Source organism: Pelodiscus sinensis, chromosome 5 (assembly GCF_049634645.1).
Source record: "Pelodiscus sinensis isolate JC-2024 chromosome 5, ASM4963464v1, whole genome shotgun sequence".
In the NCBI taxonomy this organism is placed as follows: Eukaryota; Metazoa; Chordata; order Testudines; family Trionychidae; genus Pelodiscus; species Pelodiscus sinensis.
Window position 1 is genome coordinate 22,623,431 of NC_134715.1, and position 16,715 is coordinate 22,640,145.

The following is a 16,715-nucleotide window of genomic DNA, read 5'->3' on the forward strand; positions in this document are numbered from 1 at the left end:
ATTTTTCAGTCGAGTATTGGACAAATAAGAATTTTATTATGAAGATTTTTTATTCACCAGGAAGTTTTCAGATATTAGTCAATTATTTATGAAGAAATATGGCAACAAGTTACATGGCAGCCTAAAAAGTGCATGACGTTTAGATTAAATATACAATGGCCTCAGATCACCAGAAACATCCTTCTTTGTACTACTACACTCATATGCTATTCTGTGTCTAGAATACTATACACAATTCTGAGTACCAGTAAGATGTTGACAAATTGGAGGCAATATAGGAGTTAAAGCGTAGAAGCACTGACTTTTTATGGAAACATTTAAAAACAAGTAAATCTGTATATGCTGGCGTGATGACAAAGGAAGTTGTGACAAATGTTATAGAAGGTTCATACAGATCCAGATGAATTATGCTACCAGTATATAACTCCTATATTATTTTTATCAGTTCTCAGGCCTAAGATTTGTCTCTCTGATCCATACATAATGGGGACAGTAGCATGTTTTGAGGGAAGTGACATTAAGTGTCCACTCTCTCAGGCTGGTTTATATAAAATATAATCCCTGATTTATGTAAATCAGTGCTGTCTTCTGGGCATAGACATGTAGTTTGGACTGTTTGTCTATTTCAATTTTGTTTAAGTTGATTTCTTATTGTTTTGAAAATGTTTTAGTTAACTTGATGCTCAAACCTTACATAGTCAAGAATTATATTCAGCAGGTCCAAGGTGAGGGGAAAATTAGAAACATGTTTCTCCTTAAATCTAACATAAAAGCAACAGGGGGAAGCTGAGTTAGTCTGTACAAGATAAACTTAAAAAACAACAAATTGTCTGGTAGCACTTTGAAGACTAACAAAACATTGACATGTTTTGTTACTCTTTCAAGTGCTACCAGACTATATGTTGTTTTTCAAGTTTATACAAGCAACAGTCTAGGAGTGTACAAGAAAGACAGAGAATTGTAAACTGAAGTTGGACTAACAATAAAACACGGGGAAATATTTTTATTTACAGGAAAACTACTTTACTCCAAAAGCAGCTTTCATAAATATAAAATTATCATTGGTCTTTATGTGTTCCTATTGTTACAAGAAGTCTTACCAACAGTCTCTTTCTGATATTCACTGTGCCCAGGAGACAATCTCTACAGCATTCCACTGGTAACTCTTTTAGCCTGCGAGGAAGAAAAGAAATGTGGTTATGACTCTATCCCTGAATAAAGTTGTTCAGGATGTTCTTACTTCCTTTTTTTCTGCCTTTATTTCAGTGAGAGAGGGTAACCAAATACCTTTCAGTTTTACATTTAGCTCTGGATTCCCAACACACCCATTAACCTGTCACGCCGGCTAGATCTACACTACACCTTTTTCTGATTTTTGGTTTACACTGGGCCAAATTTTGGAAAATCCCCCTCTTTCAGAAGATCCCTTCTTCCTCGTACAACGAGGAAGTCAGGGCTTCTGAAAGAGCACGTTTGCTCTTCCACAGAAAAAAGCAGAAGAGCAAATGCATTCCCTGGATGCGGTGGAGTTTTTCCAGAGTTTCTCCAGTATCCTGGAAAACCCCCGCAGTCTAGACATACCCTCAGACTTTTAGTTGTAAACTCCTAACTAGCAAGTGAGTAAATACATACCTGTCCATTGTAGTTTTCACCTTCAGTATAACTTTCGAAGCATTATGATTCCAAACAAAAGTTCTTTAGAATGTACAGATAGCACCTGGGTTGCCTTGGAGATGTCATGTTTTCATCTTACCAAGTTCTAATGGATCTGGCAGAGTACTTTTATATCACAGGAAACACCTATAAACACCAATGAATAATGGAGTTCTTTAGTGTGGTCCCAACAGTATAATAATTAGTAATGAGATAAAATCCAGCAAAGGAAAATTTAGGCCAAATATGAGATTTTAAAAAATTCTTAACAATGAAGTCTATTGGGTATTGAAATAATCTATTAAAGGAAGTGCTGAAAACCCTATCTAAAGTTATAGTAAAGCAAAACACTTGATTGCACTTTTGGAACAATCCAAAAACTGCTAGTTGATGGACTAATTGGTTTAATAGATGTTTTTCTCCTATAATTTCTGTGATTCTATGAACAGTCATTGACAGTGGAAAACAAAACAATTTTTTAAATCAAAATCATGATCACCTAAGCAATGCCATGCTCTAAATGTGATCCATAATCACATTTTGCATGACTCATTTTATTTGATCAACAGTTTAATAAATTAAAGTGAAAGTCTTGAAGTCCTGGGCTGGGAATAACAGAGAGCTGGAGCCCAATCATAATACTGTTGGTACAACACACAAAAAGCACACCAATCTACTCACAATAAATGTAGCCATTCCTTAAAGGGTCATATGATACCCTCTCACCCTTGTAAAAAAATTCAGCTGAGATTCTAGACACATGAGGAGAAGGGAGCGCACAGCATCCATTTGTAGCTTCCTGATCCTGGGGCTGATTCTGCACCACAGGGCTGCTATAAACTATTCCAACTGCCAATGGCCCCACAAAGGCCACTCTTGTAGTTCAAGTTTGCTAAAGGGCGCAAGTTCTTGGCTATGCCCCCTTTCCATTGGTCATGTCCCTTTGTCTTGGCCAAATCATCTATACCTGGAGCTGAGAAAGCAGTGGTGCAGAGTTGATTATGTTGGTTCAATATCCCTGTTTACAAAGTTGAAGGTGCATGTCTTCACTGGACACATGAGTTGGATGTAGTGTGTCCTCACTAAGGTAAAACAAAAGACAGGACTATGCAACACTTTAAAGACTAACAAGATGGTTTATTAGGTGATGAGCTTTCGTGGGCCAGATCCACTCCCTTAGATAAATTTGTGGAAGAAAATTGGCATGACCATATATACCAAAGTGATACAATCAAAAAAAGTGAACACATATAAAATCGACGAATCAGATTTTAGAACAGAGGCAGGGTGAGGGGGAAGGTTAGTGTCTGTAAGGTAATGATATTAGGGGTGATAATTGGGGAAGCTATCTTTGTAATGGGTGAGATAATTAGCATCTTTGTTAAGGTATATATATATATATGGTGTATATGGTCATGCCAATTTTCTTCCACAAATTGATCTGAGGAAGTGGGTCTGGCCCACGAAAGCTCATCACCTAATAAACCATCTTGTTAGTCTTTAAAGTGCTGCATAATCCTGTCTTTTGTTTCAGCTAGACCAGACTAACACGGCTGCATCTCTATCACTCAATAAAGTAGCTACAGGCAATCCCCGGGTTACGTACACGATAGAGACTGTAGGTTTGTTCTTAAGTTGAATTTGTATGTAAGTCGGAACTGGTACATATTGTAGGGGAAACTCTAGCCAAACATTTCTCCAGAGCTCAGTTTTATTCTCTCCCACCTCACTTCCCTCAGTCATTTATTCTCAAGCTGAGGTGTCTGCTGAGAAAAGCCGCTCCGCGTCTCCCTGGTCTGCTGGGGGGAAGCAGCTAGTGCGGGGTTGCCTCACCCCGTTTGTAAGTAGGGATCTGATGTAAGTCGGATCCATGTAACCTGGGGACTGCCTGTACCTTTGACTTTGACAAAGATGCTCCGAGGGTATCCATTGCACAATTCCTGCTGCTTCTTTGCATCCCAGTACCTGATGGGACAAAAACATTGCAGCAGGTGGCTCTGCGTACATGTCATCAGCCTCTTATAAAGCACTTATCACACACACACCCCTGCTTGAAAGCAATGGCAAACAATTTTTTGCACCCTTATTTCCCTGGTTATCCATGCAGATGCCATAGTATGGCAAGACTGGACCCTGGTCAGCCTCAGACTGCTGTGGCAAGCATTGCAAACTCCCTGCACATTATACTGTGGTTTGTCCAGTGCCTAACCAGGAGCCACCAGAGTGAGGAAGAATGTGGGGAGGCCACGAAAACAGATATTCATGAAACCATTGAGTGGAGCATATGCTGGTGGCAGTCAATCCTGTTGACACAGTAGAACGCCAATTCTGGCCCTATTTGACAAGCACAGATTGGCGGAACCACATAGGGTATGTCTACACTACCCCCCTAGTTCGAACTAGGGGGGTAATGTAGTCATTCGGAGTTGCAAATGAAGCCCGGGATTTGAATTTCCCGGGCTTCATTTGCATGATGCCGGCCGGCGCCATTTTTAAATGCCGGCTAGTTCGGACCCCGTGCCGTGCAGCTACACACAGCACGGACTAGCTAGTTCGTATTAGGCTTCCTATTCCGAACTAGCTGTACGCCTCGTGGAACGCCGTGTGCCCCTTACGGCTACCATCAGGCACCCCCCCGTGGGTTGGCACCCTGGGCAGCTGCCCAGCTCGCCCATGCCTCCGTCCGGCCCTGGCTGTCAGTCCCATGCAACAAAAACCCCACGCTGCGTGCTCCCCATCACCCACCCTGCCCCGTATCTGGCAGGGGTGGTCCTCTCCTACAGTCCTCTCCTCTGGTGCGTCGGCGGGCCGGTGAGGTGAGGTAGTGGGACTCAGGCCCGCCCCCACTCCAAGCCCCGACCCAGGGTCCTAAGGACTGGGGACTGCGCCCCAGCTCCAGTTGGTGAGGGGAAGAATCCGCCCCGAAACACACCAACCTCTCGGGATTAATACCCTGCCCTGGGTCACTTCCTACCTCCGCCACTGAGCCACTGTGGCAGTTTTGTCCAGTGGCCCCCAGAGGGGTGGCTCTTGCAGCCTCCGCAAGTCCTCCTATTGGGCATCTCCCTCTGTCACTCTCCTTTCCTCTGGGCTCCATGCCTCCGTGCACCTCGGCCCTCCTTGGCCCTCTGTACTTCGGCTCTCCTCCCCTAGCTTCTGGCGGCGGCGCTCCTTTTAGGCGTCCTGCTGCTGCGACGTCCGGTGCACCAGGGGCAGGGCCTGCGTCCGCTCCTCCCAACGCTCTCCCTCCCTGGCTGTCCGCTACCTCCGGCCGTGCTGGAGCTGCCCTGAACCTCAAGCATGCGCTGCCTCTGGCAGCGCTGGCCCGCCAGCCCCGCGGCTTCCCTGCTCTCGTCGGGGCTATGCAAGCTCGGGCGCTCCCTGCCCGTCCGCACCCCTAGTACCTCCTTTGAGCACAGCGGAGCAAGCTGCACAGGGCCAGAGCCAGCGAAGGGCCACCACTTCTTCCCAGCATGCCGGGGATGGCACCGCAATTGTGCGGGGCATGGCAGCCACCCTGTCACAGGGATGATGACTTGTGGCTGCAGAACTTTCGCATGCATAAGGCCACTTTCATTGAACTTTGCCAATTGCTTTCCCCCACACTGAAACTCAGCAATATCAGAAAGATACCCACTCAGGGAAGTGAGTGGCAATAGCCTTCTGGAAGCTTGCAATGCCAGACTGCTAGTGGTCATCTGGGAATCAATTCAGAGTGGGTAAATCTACCATAGAGGCTACTGTGATGTAAGTAGTCAGTGCAATCAATACCTTCATGCTAGGATGAATAGTGACCCTGGGAAATGTGCAGGACATTGTGGACAGCTTTGCTGCAGTGGGGTTCTGTAACTGTGGTGGGACGATAGATGGAACTCACATCTCTATCTTGGCACCAGATCACCTTGCCAAAGAGTACATAAACCACTAGACATACTTCTCAATGGTGTTGAAAACACTGGTGGATCACAAGGGCCATTTCACTTATATCAACATGGGATGATAGGAAAAAGTGCATGACATGCGCATCTTTAGGAATTTTGGTCTCTTCAGAAAGCTGCAAGTTGAAACTTTCTTCCCACACTGGAAAATTACCATTAAAGACATTGAAATGCCAATAGCTATCCTTGGAGACCCAGCCACCCCTTGCTCCTATGGCTCATGAAATTGTACATAGGCAGCCTGGACATCAGTAAAGAACAGTTCAACTAAAGGCTGAGCAAGTGCCGAATCGTGGTGGAATGTGCTTTGGGCAGTTTAAAGGACACTTTCACAGTTTATTGACTAGGTTAGCGCTTAGTGAAAGCAACATTCCCATTGTTATGGCCTTTTATTGTGTGCTTCATAATATCTGTGAAAGTAAGGGGGGAAAGTTTCTGGCAGATATGGGGTTGAGGCAGATCATCTAGCCGCTAATTCTGAGCAGCCAGATACCAAGGCAATAAGGAGAGCATATCAAGGAGCACCGAAAATCAGAGAAGCTTTAAAAACTAGTTTCATGAATGACCAGACAGTGACGTGACAGTCATGTATGTTCTTAACCAGGTGCCCCCTGCATTACACATATTGGCCTGAAAATCCCCCCTCACACACACACACACATGCAGTTGACCTAAGTGTGAGGCAAAGATCCTGTTGTTCAGAAATCTTGAATTTTTATTTAGGAAACTCAGGGTATGTCTACACTACAAAGTTAGTTGGAACTAACGGACGTTAGTTCGAACTAACTTTCATAGGCGCTATACTAGCGCTCCGTCAGTTCGAACTTAATTCGAACTAACGGAGCACTTAGTTCGAACGAGGTAAACTTCATTTTACGAGGATTAAGCCTAGTTCGAACTAGCTAGTTTGAATTTAGGGCTGTGTAGACCCTTAATTCGAACTGGTGGGAGGCTAATGCTTCCCAGGTTTCCCTGGTGGCCACTCTGGCCAACACCAGGGAAACTCTATTGCCCCCCTCCCGGCCCCGGAGCCCTTAAAGGGCCACGGGCTGGCTACACAGTTTGTGCCAGTTGCAAGGCTGCAAGCACCCGTGCCAGCAGACCCTGCACCTGCCATACCATGAGCCAGCCACCCGAGGACACCCAACCCTCCACTGCTCCCCAGGACCAGCCTGGCGGCTCCCAGGAGCCTGCCCGGGGGCGCAAAAGGCGGGCGCCCGCTTGGTCAAGTGCGGAGATCGTGGACCTCATCGAGGTTTGGGGGAAAGCCTCCAATGTCCACAATCTCCGCACTAGCCACAGGAACGCGGCCGTCTACAGCCGCATGGCTGCCAGCCTGGCCGCCAGGGGCCACCAGCGCAGCCGGGACCAGGTGCGCTTCAAGGTCAAAGACCTGCGGCAGTCCTACTCCCGGGCCTGCCAGCCAGGGGCCGACCCGGAGGCCTGCCCCCACTTCCACGCCCTGGACCGCCTCCTGGGGGCTCATGCCATCCCTGCCCCCCAGGACGTGATAGACCCCGGAGCAGAGGGACCGCTCCAGGAGACGGAGGAGGAGGAGGAGGGCTCTGAGAGCCAGGAGCCTGCCGCCAGCCTGCCCGGGACCCGGGACCCCCGAGGCACCCCACAGAGCCGCTCGCCTGTGTCGTCCGAGGCTGGGGAGGCATCCACATATGAGTACCATCGTGTTCCCCTTATGTGTACGGAGGGCTGGGGCGAGAGGGAGCCCTGGGACCGTGTGCCTGGGCCTTGCCCACCAAGGAGCAGCAGCTGGGGATCCTGCAGGGGCCCTGGCCTTGCAGAGGGGAGCTGGGTTTCACACACCTGGGCCCCTGGGGTAATCAACCGCTGGTCTTGTTGCACCACAGCTGCAGCACCTGGGCCTGCAGGGCGCACCACCCCACCTGCAGCAGCTGCCCGTGCCCGGGCAAGCAGGAGAGCCAGGAATGAGGAGGAGTACCAAAGGCGGCACCTCCGGTTCATGGATCACCAGCTCCGCACCCAGGACCACTGGGTCCAGGAGGACCTGAGGCTGCGCCGGAGGAGTCTGGAGGCCCTGGAGGAGCAGGGCTGTGTCCTGCGAGGCTACCTCCAGAGCCTGCTCGACCGCTTCCCATTTCCTCCTCCTGCTGCTCCCTCTGCTCCCCCTGCTCCCCCTGCTCCTCCTGCTCCCCCTGCTCCTCCTCCTGCTCCTGCTCCTGCTTCCGCTCCTGCTTCCTCCACACCCCTGTCCCTCCTGCCCCCTCCTCCATAACCATTTCCCACCGACGCCCCCGTACCTGCAGTGTGGCGAGACGGGAGAGGCAGCCGGACTCCCACCCCTGAGCTTTCCTTTCCCTTCCTCCCTTCCCTCCCCTTCCAGCTCCCTCGTCCCAGGTTTCCGCCTCCCGTCTCCCACCCTCCCTCCCCCCACCCCAGTTATGTGAAATAAACATACGTTTTTGTTTGAAAAACAGGTGTCTTTATTTTACAGTAGGTAGGGAGGGGAAGGGGAAGGGGGGTAGGGTGGAAGAAGGCCCCAGTGGAGCATTCAGGGAGAGGTCAGTCCTCCTCCTCCACCAGGAAGCTCTCCCGCAGGGCTTCCCAGATCCGGACAGCCCCCCGCTGGGCTTCCCGGATGGCGGCGGTGCGGGGCTGACCGTAGTGTCCAGCCATGCGGTCAGCTTCAACCATCCAGGCTGGCAGGAAAGCCTCCCCCTTTCGCTCACACAAATTGTGGAGCACACAACATGCTGCCACCACAGGAGGGATGTTGTGCTCGGCCAGGTCCAGATGGGTGAGGAGGCATCGAAAGCGAGCTTTCAGTCGCCCGAAGGCCCCCTCCACCACGATGCGGGCCCTGGTCAGCCTGGCATTGAAGGCCTGGCGGGAGGGATTGAGGTGCCCCGTGTAGGGCTTCATCAGCCACGGCTGCAGTGGGTAGGCGGCATCCCCCACCAGGCACACGGGCACGTCCACGTCCCCAACTCTGATGTGGCGGTCGGGGAAGAAGGTCCCGGCCTGCAGCCGCTGGCACACGGAGGAGTTGCGGTACACCTGGGCGTCGTGTGCTTTGCCGGTCCAGCCCACATTAATGTCCGTGAACTGGCCCCGGTGGTCACACACGGCCTGCAGGATCATGGAGAAGTACCCCTTGCGGTTGACGTACCGGGACACCTGGTGTTCCGCAGCACGGATGGGGATGTGCGTCCCGTCGATGGCCCCCCGCAGTTGGGGAAGCCGAGGGCGCCGAAGCCCCGGATGACAGCGTCCGGGTCGGCGAGGCGGACCACCCTGCGGAGCAGCACCCGGTTGATGGCCTTGACTACCTGCGGAGAGAGACACAGCAAAGCGCCAATCAGTGGGCGCCCAGGTGGCTGGGAGCATTCGTGCCCTGGCAGTGCCCCGCGCCCCACTCCCGGTAGCAACCCCCCTGGCGGCGTGTAGTACGGCCGGGACGGACCGACCCCTCCGGTGCGGGGAGATTTCGCCTCCTCCCGCCCCCCCTTTGTCCCTGGGGCAGCCCATCCCCTCCTCGCAGTCCCCCTCCCCCCCGGCTCGGTGGCCGACGAGTGCCATACCTGCATGAGCACTGCTCCAACGGTGGATCTCCCCATGCCGAACTGGTTCCCGACGGATCGGAAGCTGTCCGGCGTGGAGAGCTTCCAGAGGGCGATGGCCACCCGCTTCTGGAGGGGGATGGCGGGCCTCATGCGAGTGTCCCTTCTGCGCAGGGTAGGGGCGAGCCACTCGCAGAGCACCAGGAAGGTGTCCCTCCTCATCCTGAAGTTCTGGGTCCACTGTCAGTCCTCCCAGCGCTCCAGGACGATGCGGTCCCACCAGTCGGTGCTGGTGTCCAGACGCCAGACGCGGCGGGGCACGCCGGTGCCGGGGCGCCGCCGCGGCTCCTCCATGGCCCCCAGGGCGGCCAGGCGGAGAGGCAGGGGGCTGACGTTCACCAGGAGGTGCCAGGCAGCCTCGAGCCATTGGTGGCAGGCTTGCAGCAGCAAGTCCAGAAAATGCACCAGAAGGTGCAGGGCGAGCTGTGACTCCATGTTGCCACCTGCGGCGGCCCCCCCGAAGGGAAGAACCGACACAGACGGGCACAGAGACCAACGCTTTGCTGTCCCTCTGCGAGGTTGGCAAGCAAGCAGGAAAAGCTGAGAACCGGCTGTCCAGGGGGGTCCCTTTAAGCTCGAGCCTCAGATAGCCTCAGACAGCAGCCACACAACGCAACTACTGACCTGATGCCCTGCCAGAACCAGTTTCAGCTGCCCTTAAATGCCCCCCTGCGTCCAATCAGTGTGGATGCGCTAGTTCGAATTAGCAAAACGCTAATTCGAACTAGTTTTTAGTTCTAGATACGCTAGTTCGAATTAGCTTAGTTCGAATTAGCGCTGTAGTGTAGACGTACCCCCTGAGACTAGAGACATAAAAGGAGTTCAGGATGAGCTCTTCAGGGCAGAATCAGCAGAATGGACTTGGTGGTGTAGACTCATTGTTTAGAAAATCGAAATAACGTGGTTAACTTTGACCTAAACTTGTTTTTAGACCAGGCCCTATTCACCTGAATTTATTAATTCCTAGGATGATAATTGTATCTTTCATAATAGGTGAGTTTCCTTGATATTTAGCCTATTTTGTACATATCTAAAAGTGTTCTAGCACTCTTAGATGTTGTACATAGGTTCTCACAGGATGCATGAATGGTTTATTTCCCTTTGGGGCTTTTCATACAAATCTCTGTTTTTGTGATTCAGGAGTGTTACTTGTTTAGTGAATAACACTTTTTTTTAAATAGTTTTCGTAATGATAATAAAAAAAGATGTGCATAACACATAGACAAGCAAAAATGACAGGGCCCAACCCTAAGGAGCCAAGTCTTTCACAAATAATTTGAGTGATCTTTAATCACATGAGCAGTCCCATGAAGTACAAGACTTGAAGAATTAGGCCCTAAATTATGGAAATCTGTATTTGCAAAGGTGTAGCAAAAGCTCTGCAAGTGCTTAGTCATACATTTTTGTTCCCTTGGAACTGTCTGTGAAAGATTTTTTTTGCTGGTTCTTGTATTCAGTGTTTATGCACTAGGGCTACGTCTACACTGGCCCCTTCTTCGGAAGGGGCATGCTAATTTTGAACTTGGGAATAGGGAAATCTGCGGGGGATTTAAATATCCCCCGTGGATTTAAATAAACATGGCCGCCGCTTTTTTTCCGGCTTGGGGAAAAGCCGGAAAAAAGCGTCTAGACTGGCGCGATCCTCCGGAATAAAGCCCTTTTCCGGAGGATCTCTTATTCCTCATTTCATGAGGAGTAACGGTAGTTCGAACTAGGAAGCCTAGTTCGAACTACCTAGTTCATGCCCCGTGTAGCCGCGCTGCATGGGGTTCGAACCAGTGGGGTTTTAAAAATGGCGGCTCCCCACTTATGCAAATGAAGTCCGGGAAATTCAAATCCCAGGCTTCATTTGCAAGTGTGGTTTGCCTACATTACCCCGCTAGTTCGAAATAGCGGGGTAGTGTGGACATACCTTACTATAATTGGGTCCAGGTACAGACAGGATTGCGAGCCTTCCAGGACTGGCCTGGAGTCTCCAAGAATTAAAGTTTATCCTGTGGTGAAACTTCCTGGAAGATGTCCACCCAAAATTGGCAACCCTTAGTTACAGGCCAAAGATTGAAGCTAGGTAGTCAGGGTCTGAAGAGGGTCAGGAAGTGAGGCAAGACTGGAGTGAGTCAGGAACAAAGCTGGAGTAAGCTGGCCCAATAGCACTGTTGCACAGACTGACCTGCAGCTCTGGGAGGGTGGGAAAATACCTGTCCCTGAGGATCATCTGGCCCAGGCTCTTCTCTAGGATAGACTGCTCATGAATGTCTGAAGCCCTACACCCCCTCTGAATTCCCCCATTCCTCCTCCTAACAATCAACTAGTTCCATCATAGAATTTAGTTATCTATGATGGAACTAGAGTGAATCTGAACACACTCTCTAATTTCAATTCTTGGGGAAAACATTACCTGAAGGCTGACTTACTGTGGGGTCTGTGGAAAGAGTATGTTAGTGCACCTGAGTTGCTGCTCCATGCCTGACTCATGTCAACTCTGTTTGCCCAGGACTTTATTTTGAAATAACCCCCACAGTTGAATTTATTAGTGGAGCATCCACACTACGAAGCCCATTATTTCAAAATAACGGGCCACGGAATTTGAAATCTGTACTCCTGCTTTTCATCAGGAATAACGCTAATTCTGAAATTGTTATTTCGAAGTAACAATAGTGTGGATGCTCCAGTGCTGCTATTTTGAAATAATTGCTCCTCATAGTAATTCAAACTAATTACTCCCCAGTGCTTCCTGGGGCTGTAAGTCCGAGGTAGAGCATCCACATTAATGGAGCCTATTTCAGATTAATTTTGAGGCCTCCCCATAGTGTGGGCATGCTAGTTCAAAATTATTAAATTGGGAGGTATTAAGTTGAATTTAGTAATTTCAAAATACTTTCCTACTGTAGAAATGGCCTTGGAGGGGCAGCGGAGTGAGCAACCCTGGTTTAGCTGTGGATTTGCCTCACACTCTCTTATTCCACTTTATTCACTGCTTTGGAGATTACATAAACTGGTATTCAGGTTTATGAATGGTTGTAAAATGTTTCAAATATTCATGCTCAGAGTGATCTGCAGTATAATTATTTCTGTATGCAGCATGAAGGACATATTAGCTAATCGTATAATAAAGAGTGTTACCTACAAAAGAAGTACCATACTTTACCCAACAATCAAAATGATGATTTTATTCAGACTATATTTTATAAAATTGTATTTCTTAAATTAATTGTTTGTGGTTGGCAACCCAGAATAATTAAATTGTGTAAATATATCCACAGAACAGCAGCATCAGAGTGTTTAAGTCCTGACCTCTAGGGACCCTGGGTTATGAGGTTATTTTATAAGGGGAGGATAATTAATGTTATATCCTCAGTCATTTGTTAACCTATCTGTTGAGACCGACAACAAAGATAGTGGGTTTTCTATTGTGTGCACCTTATTAGCAGCTAGACTATGGTAGCCATCTATTATATTTAAATATAGGCCACTAAATAATTAACTTTTTATTCCTATCAGACTAGTGAGGGAACCTCAAAGTGAAAGGTTTTACAGTGCTTCTTCCTTCCTTCACTATCACAAACAGTATTTAGACTATTATTTTTATGAGTCAATATTCATTTTATGAAAAGGATGCTACTCAGTGCACTAACATTTTCTCTATCCTTCCTTAATTTAAAAAGATAATTCACTAACACTTGACTTTAAGACTCTAAAGGGCTTGTCTACATTGGCCCCTTTTCCGGAAGGGGCATGTTAATTTCAGCCATCGTAGTAGGGAAATGCGCGGGGGATTTAAATATCCCCCGCGGCATTTAAATAAAAATGTCCGCCGCTTTTTTCCGGCTTTTAGAAAAGCCGGAAAAGAGCGTCTAGACTGGCCCCGATCCTCCGGAAAAAGCGCCCTTTTCCGGAGGGTCTTATTCCTACTTCAAAGGAATAAGATCCTCCGGAAAAGGGCGCTTTTTCCGGAGGATCGGGGCCAGTCTAGACGCTCTTTTCCGGCTTTTCTAAAAGCCGGAAAAAAGCGGCGGACATTTTTATTTAAATGCCGCGGGGGATATTTAAATCCCCCGCGCATTTCCCTACTACGATGGCTGAAATTAACATGCCCCTTCCGGAAAAGGGGCCAGTGTAGACGTAGCCTAAGGGTATGTCTACACTACCCCGCTAGTTCGAACTAGCGGGGTAATGTATGCATACCGAACGTGCAAATGAAGCCCGAGATTTGAATTTCCCGGGCTTTATTTGCATAAGTCGGCCGGCGCCATTTTTAAATGCCGGCTTGTTTGAACCCCGTGCCGCGCGGCTACACGCGGCATGGGCTAGATAGTTCGGACTAGCAAGCCATTCCGAACTATCTGTACGCCTCGTGGAACTATCCGAACTATCTAGCCCGTGCCGCGTGTAGCCGCGCGGCACGGGGTTCGAACAAGCCGGCATTTAAAAATGGCGCCGGCAGGCTTATGCAAATAAAGCCCGGGAAATTCAAATTCCGGGCTTCATTTGCACGTTCGGTATGCATACATTACCCCGCTAGTTCGAACTAGCGGGGTAGTGTAGACATACCCTAAGATTGTTTTCCAGACAGCATGCCTTACAAACAGGAAAAACATTTTTAAAATAAAAATAATTCAGATACATTTTCCCAATTATATAACAAAAATAAAGTATTGAGTTTAATTAATGAACTCCTTTTCCCTTTCTGTGTCATGTAACTTAAAAGCCATAAAATAATATTCTATTAATTTTGCACAGCTAGTGAGCTAGTAATTTTAAAAGTATCATAATTTATCTTGTGACACTTTTTTCATTAATTACTGTTATCTTTTATTTACTTAATAAAATCTTATATCTAGTTTTGTAGATGTTTTATTATAGATTTTGGTTGATATGAAGTCCTAAGCAATATTATATTCTTACATTTTAAATTACAAGGTGGGTGTGATATTCCATTACATTGGCTTGGCAAGCATGAATATTCTTTTATGGGCTTTGTTTTAATCCTATCTTTAAATCCCTTAAGCTAAATAAAGATCATCCATTCAAAATCCTCTTCTTCAGTTTGTTTCCTCCTGAGCTTCTTTTTGTGTTTCACTTTGTATTTTAATACTCTCCGAATTTGATGGTTTCCTAGATTCCAAAACTTTAAACATAACACTAATGTACTCCTTTTATTGCAAATAGTTATTTATGTCTTGCTCCAATGTATTGAGTTAGAAATATACAAAAACTTTTAAGGGTGTTGCTCAAAAACATGTAATTAGCTATGGGCAGAGAAGTGAGTCTTAGTAATCTTTTCTCTGACTCTTGTAATGGAGACACATGTAGAGCCAGACCCTCTGAAACAGTGTAGCCACTTTGTACGCCATCATCGATCTGACTTAACACTGGTTTAAATGGCACAGCGATGACAATATAGGAATATTATACCATTCACATCCTGTTGGTGGTGTAGTGAAAGAAAGAGGGTGAGAAAAGAGGGAGTCTGAAGGAAAGATAACTTGGTGAAACACAGTTCTCTGCCGACTTTTGTGCTCTTCTCCCTTCAGTGTAAATTAGAGCAGCCATTAGCTAAAATTGAAAAGCACCAGAATCAGGGGCACATATAGGTGAGCCTCGCATTAATTTGTGCACTGCCAGATCTGGCTACTAACTATGGTAAGCATCACTAAATCATCACATCAGTGAGGGTACGTCTACCCAGCAGCATTATTTTGGAATAACGCCAGCTATTCCGAAATAACGTATTGCGCAAGTACACAGCAAGCCCATTATTTCAAAATAAATTCAAAATAATGAGCTTCTTACTCCAACCTCTGTAAATCTCATTGTATGAGGAGTAAGCGAAGTCAGAGGAAGAGTCCTCTTTTTCAAAATACATGCTGTGTAGATGTGCCCAAATTCAAAATAAGCTATTTTGACTTAAGCTACGCAATTACCATAGCACAGCTTATTTCAAGTTTAGCTCTGCTGTGTAGATAGACACAGGGTGAACAGATCCCATTTGGCTCTGAGTACTTTTATGTGTTCAACTTTACATAACTAAAATCTGGTAATATCAGGTCTATATAGTACCATCCTCTTTCAAAAACAAATTAAAAGAAAATAAACTGTTCAATTTTAAAATCTTAACCAACAGATTCCTACACAGCTTGCTTCGTGATTTCTAAGTTAGAGAAAAAAGTGACATAGTTAATATGGTACTATGGTTAAGACTATGTTTCTCATGGCTAAAACTTTAAAGACAAAAACTATGCCTGAAATCCTGGATCTACTTAAATCAATTGCAAAACTCCTCCTGGGTTTAAAGAGCCAGGATTTTTCACCCCATGACTTCTAGAGGGTGTCAATAAATAAAATCATGATCTTTCCCTCTCAGACCACCACACACAGGCTAATACTCATCCGTTAATGTTTACAAATGCATAATCCTGTGCAGGGAAGTTTGTATCTTTTAACATTTTTTACCTGTTAGTTAAATATTTATAAATAGTTGAAACCATTTTTATTATGAAATGGGGTTTCTATGAGGAGAAAACTGATGATGGAGTCAGATATTTTTTAGATGCAATCCCATCTGTTTGTAAAGAATGTTTCTCTGAACACAGCACTTTCTATCCTCACAGTTCCCAGCCTCTTTACAGCCAGTGCTCTACCCAAAAGCTCTTTTTCTTAGCTCTTTCTCAGGGTCATGCTATAAGTGTCCAGCTGTCTCTCTGGAGCCTCTTTGCTCCCTTCTGTCACTCAGAGTATTTCTGTGGTATTTCAGCTGCTCTTTTGTCTCACACACACAGCTCCCCCCTATGCATTAGTTATCAAACCTTTTTAAAAAAACCTTGGACAGCATAACCCACCCACTGCCCAGATTTCCCTGCAGTCCAGATCTTGGGCAGAAGTTTTCCGTTGTTTCATCTATCATTTAACAAAGGGGCATTTAATTGTTCCTTCATTTAGCCAGAAATGAAGGCAGCTGTCATGCCCAACAGTTTCAACAAGGTGATGTTTGTGCTTCCAAGCATAACAATACATAGCTGCGTAGGAGGACATGCACGTTTATGGAGCTCTCTTGATTAAGTATCATGATGTTTATAGTGGCCATTTTCATTGTCTCCAGAAGCTGTCTTGGCTGCCAGCTGCACTGGTCTTTCCCACAGCAGTGTACTGACCCTTGATACACAGATGACCTCTCCTTTAGGCCTTTTTTGCTAATCTTATTCCCATCTCCTGCATCACTTTAGAGAAACTGGGAGCAGAGCAAGAACGGAGCATTGACATAAATCAGGGACCATGAATGAATTATAACGTTTCTGATTAATATTTGCCTCTGTGCGTGTTTGTCTATGTGACAGGAGGCCAGCCAGTTAGAGAGTGACAAGAAAAGCATGATAGAGAACAAGAGCTCTGCTCAGCAGAGGTCACAAGAAAGGTCGGTGAACTTCCCCTGTGAGAATGAGTGTACCACCAGATAATGGGCAACAGCAGTAGAAGGACAATGAAGAGATTTAATTCATTTCACTTATCAAATAAGAACACACCAAAAAAA

General features: G+C 47.0%; 1 protein-coding gene across 1 annotated transcript in view; it reads right to left on the reverse strand.

Moving 5' to 3' along the window:
• EIF4E (eukaryotic translation initiation factor 4E) overlaps window positions 1-1,655 on the reverse strand; it is a 52,263-nt gene extending 50,608 nt beyond the window's left edge. The window contains exons 1-2 of the mRNA XM_025188231.2: window positions 1,633-1,655; window positions 1,101-1,173 (exon numbers count right to left, since the gene is read on the reverse strand). Of these exons, the coding sequence (XP_025044016.1) occupies window positions 1,101-1,173; window positions 1,633-1,640 (81 nt within the window). The 5' untranslated portion in view covers window positions 1,641-1,655. The remainder of the gene's footprint in view (window positions 1-1,100; window positions 1,174-1,632) is intronic.
• Window positions 1,656-16,715: the final 15,060 nt, after the last annotated feature.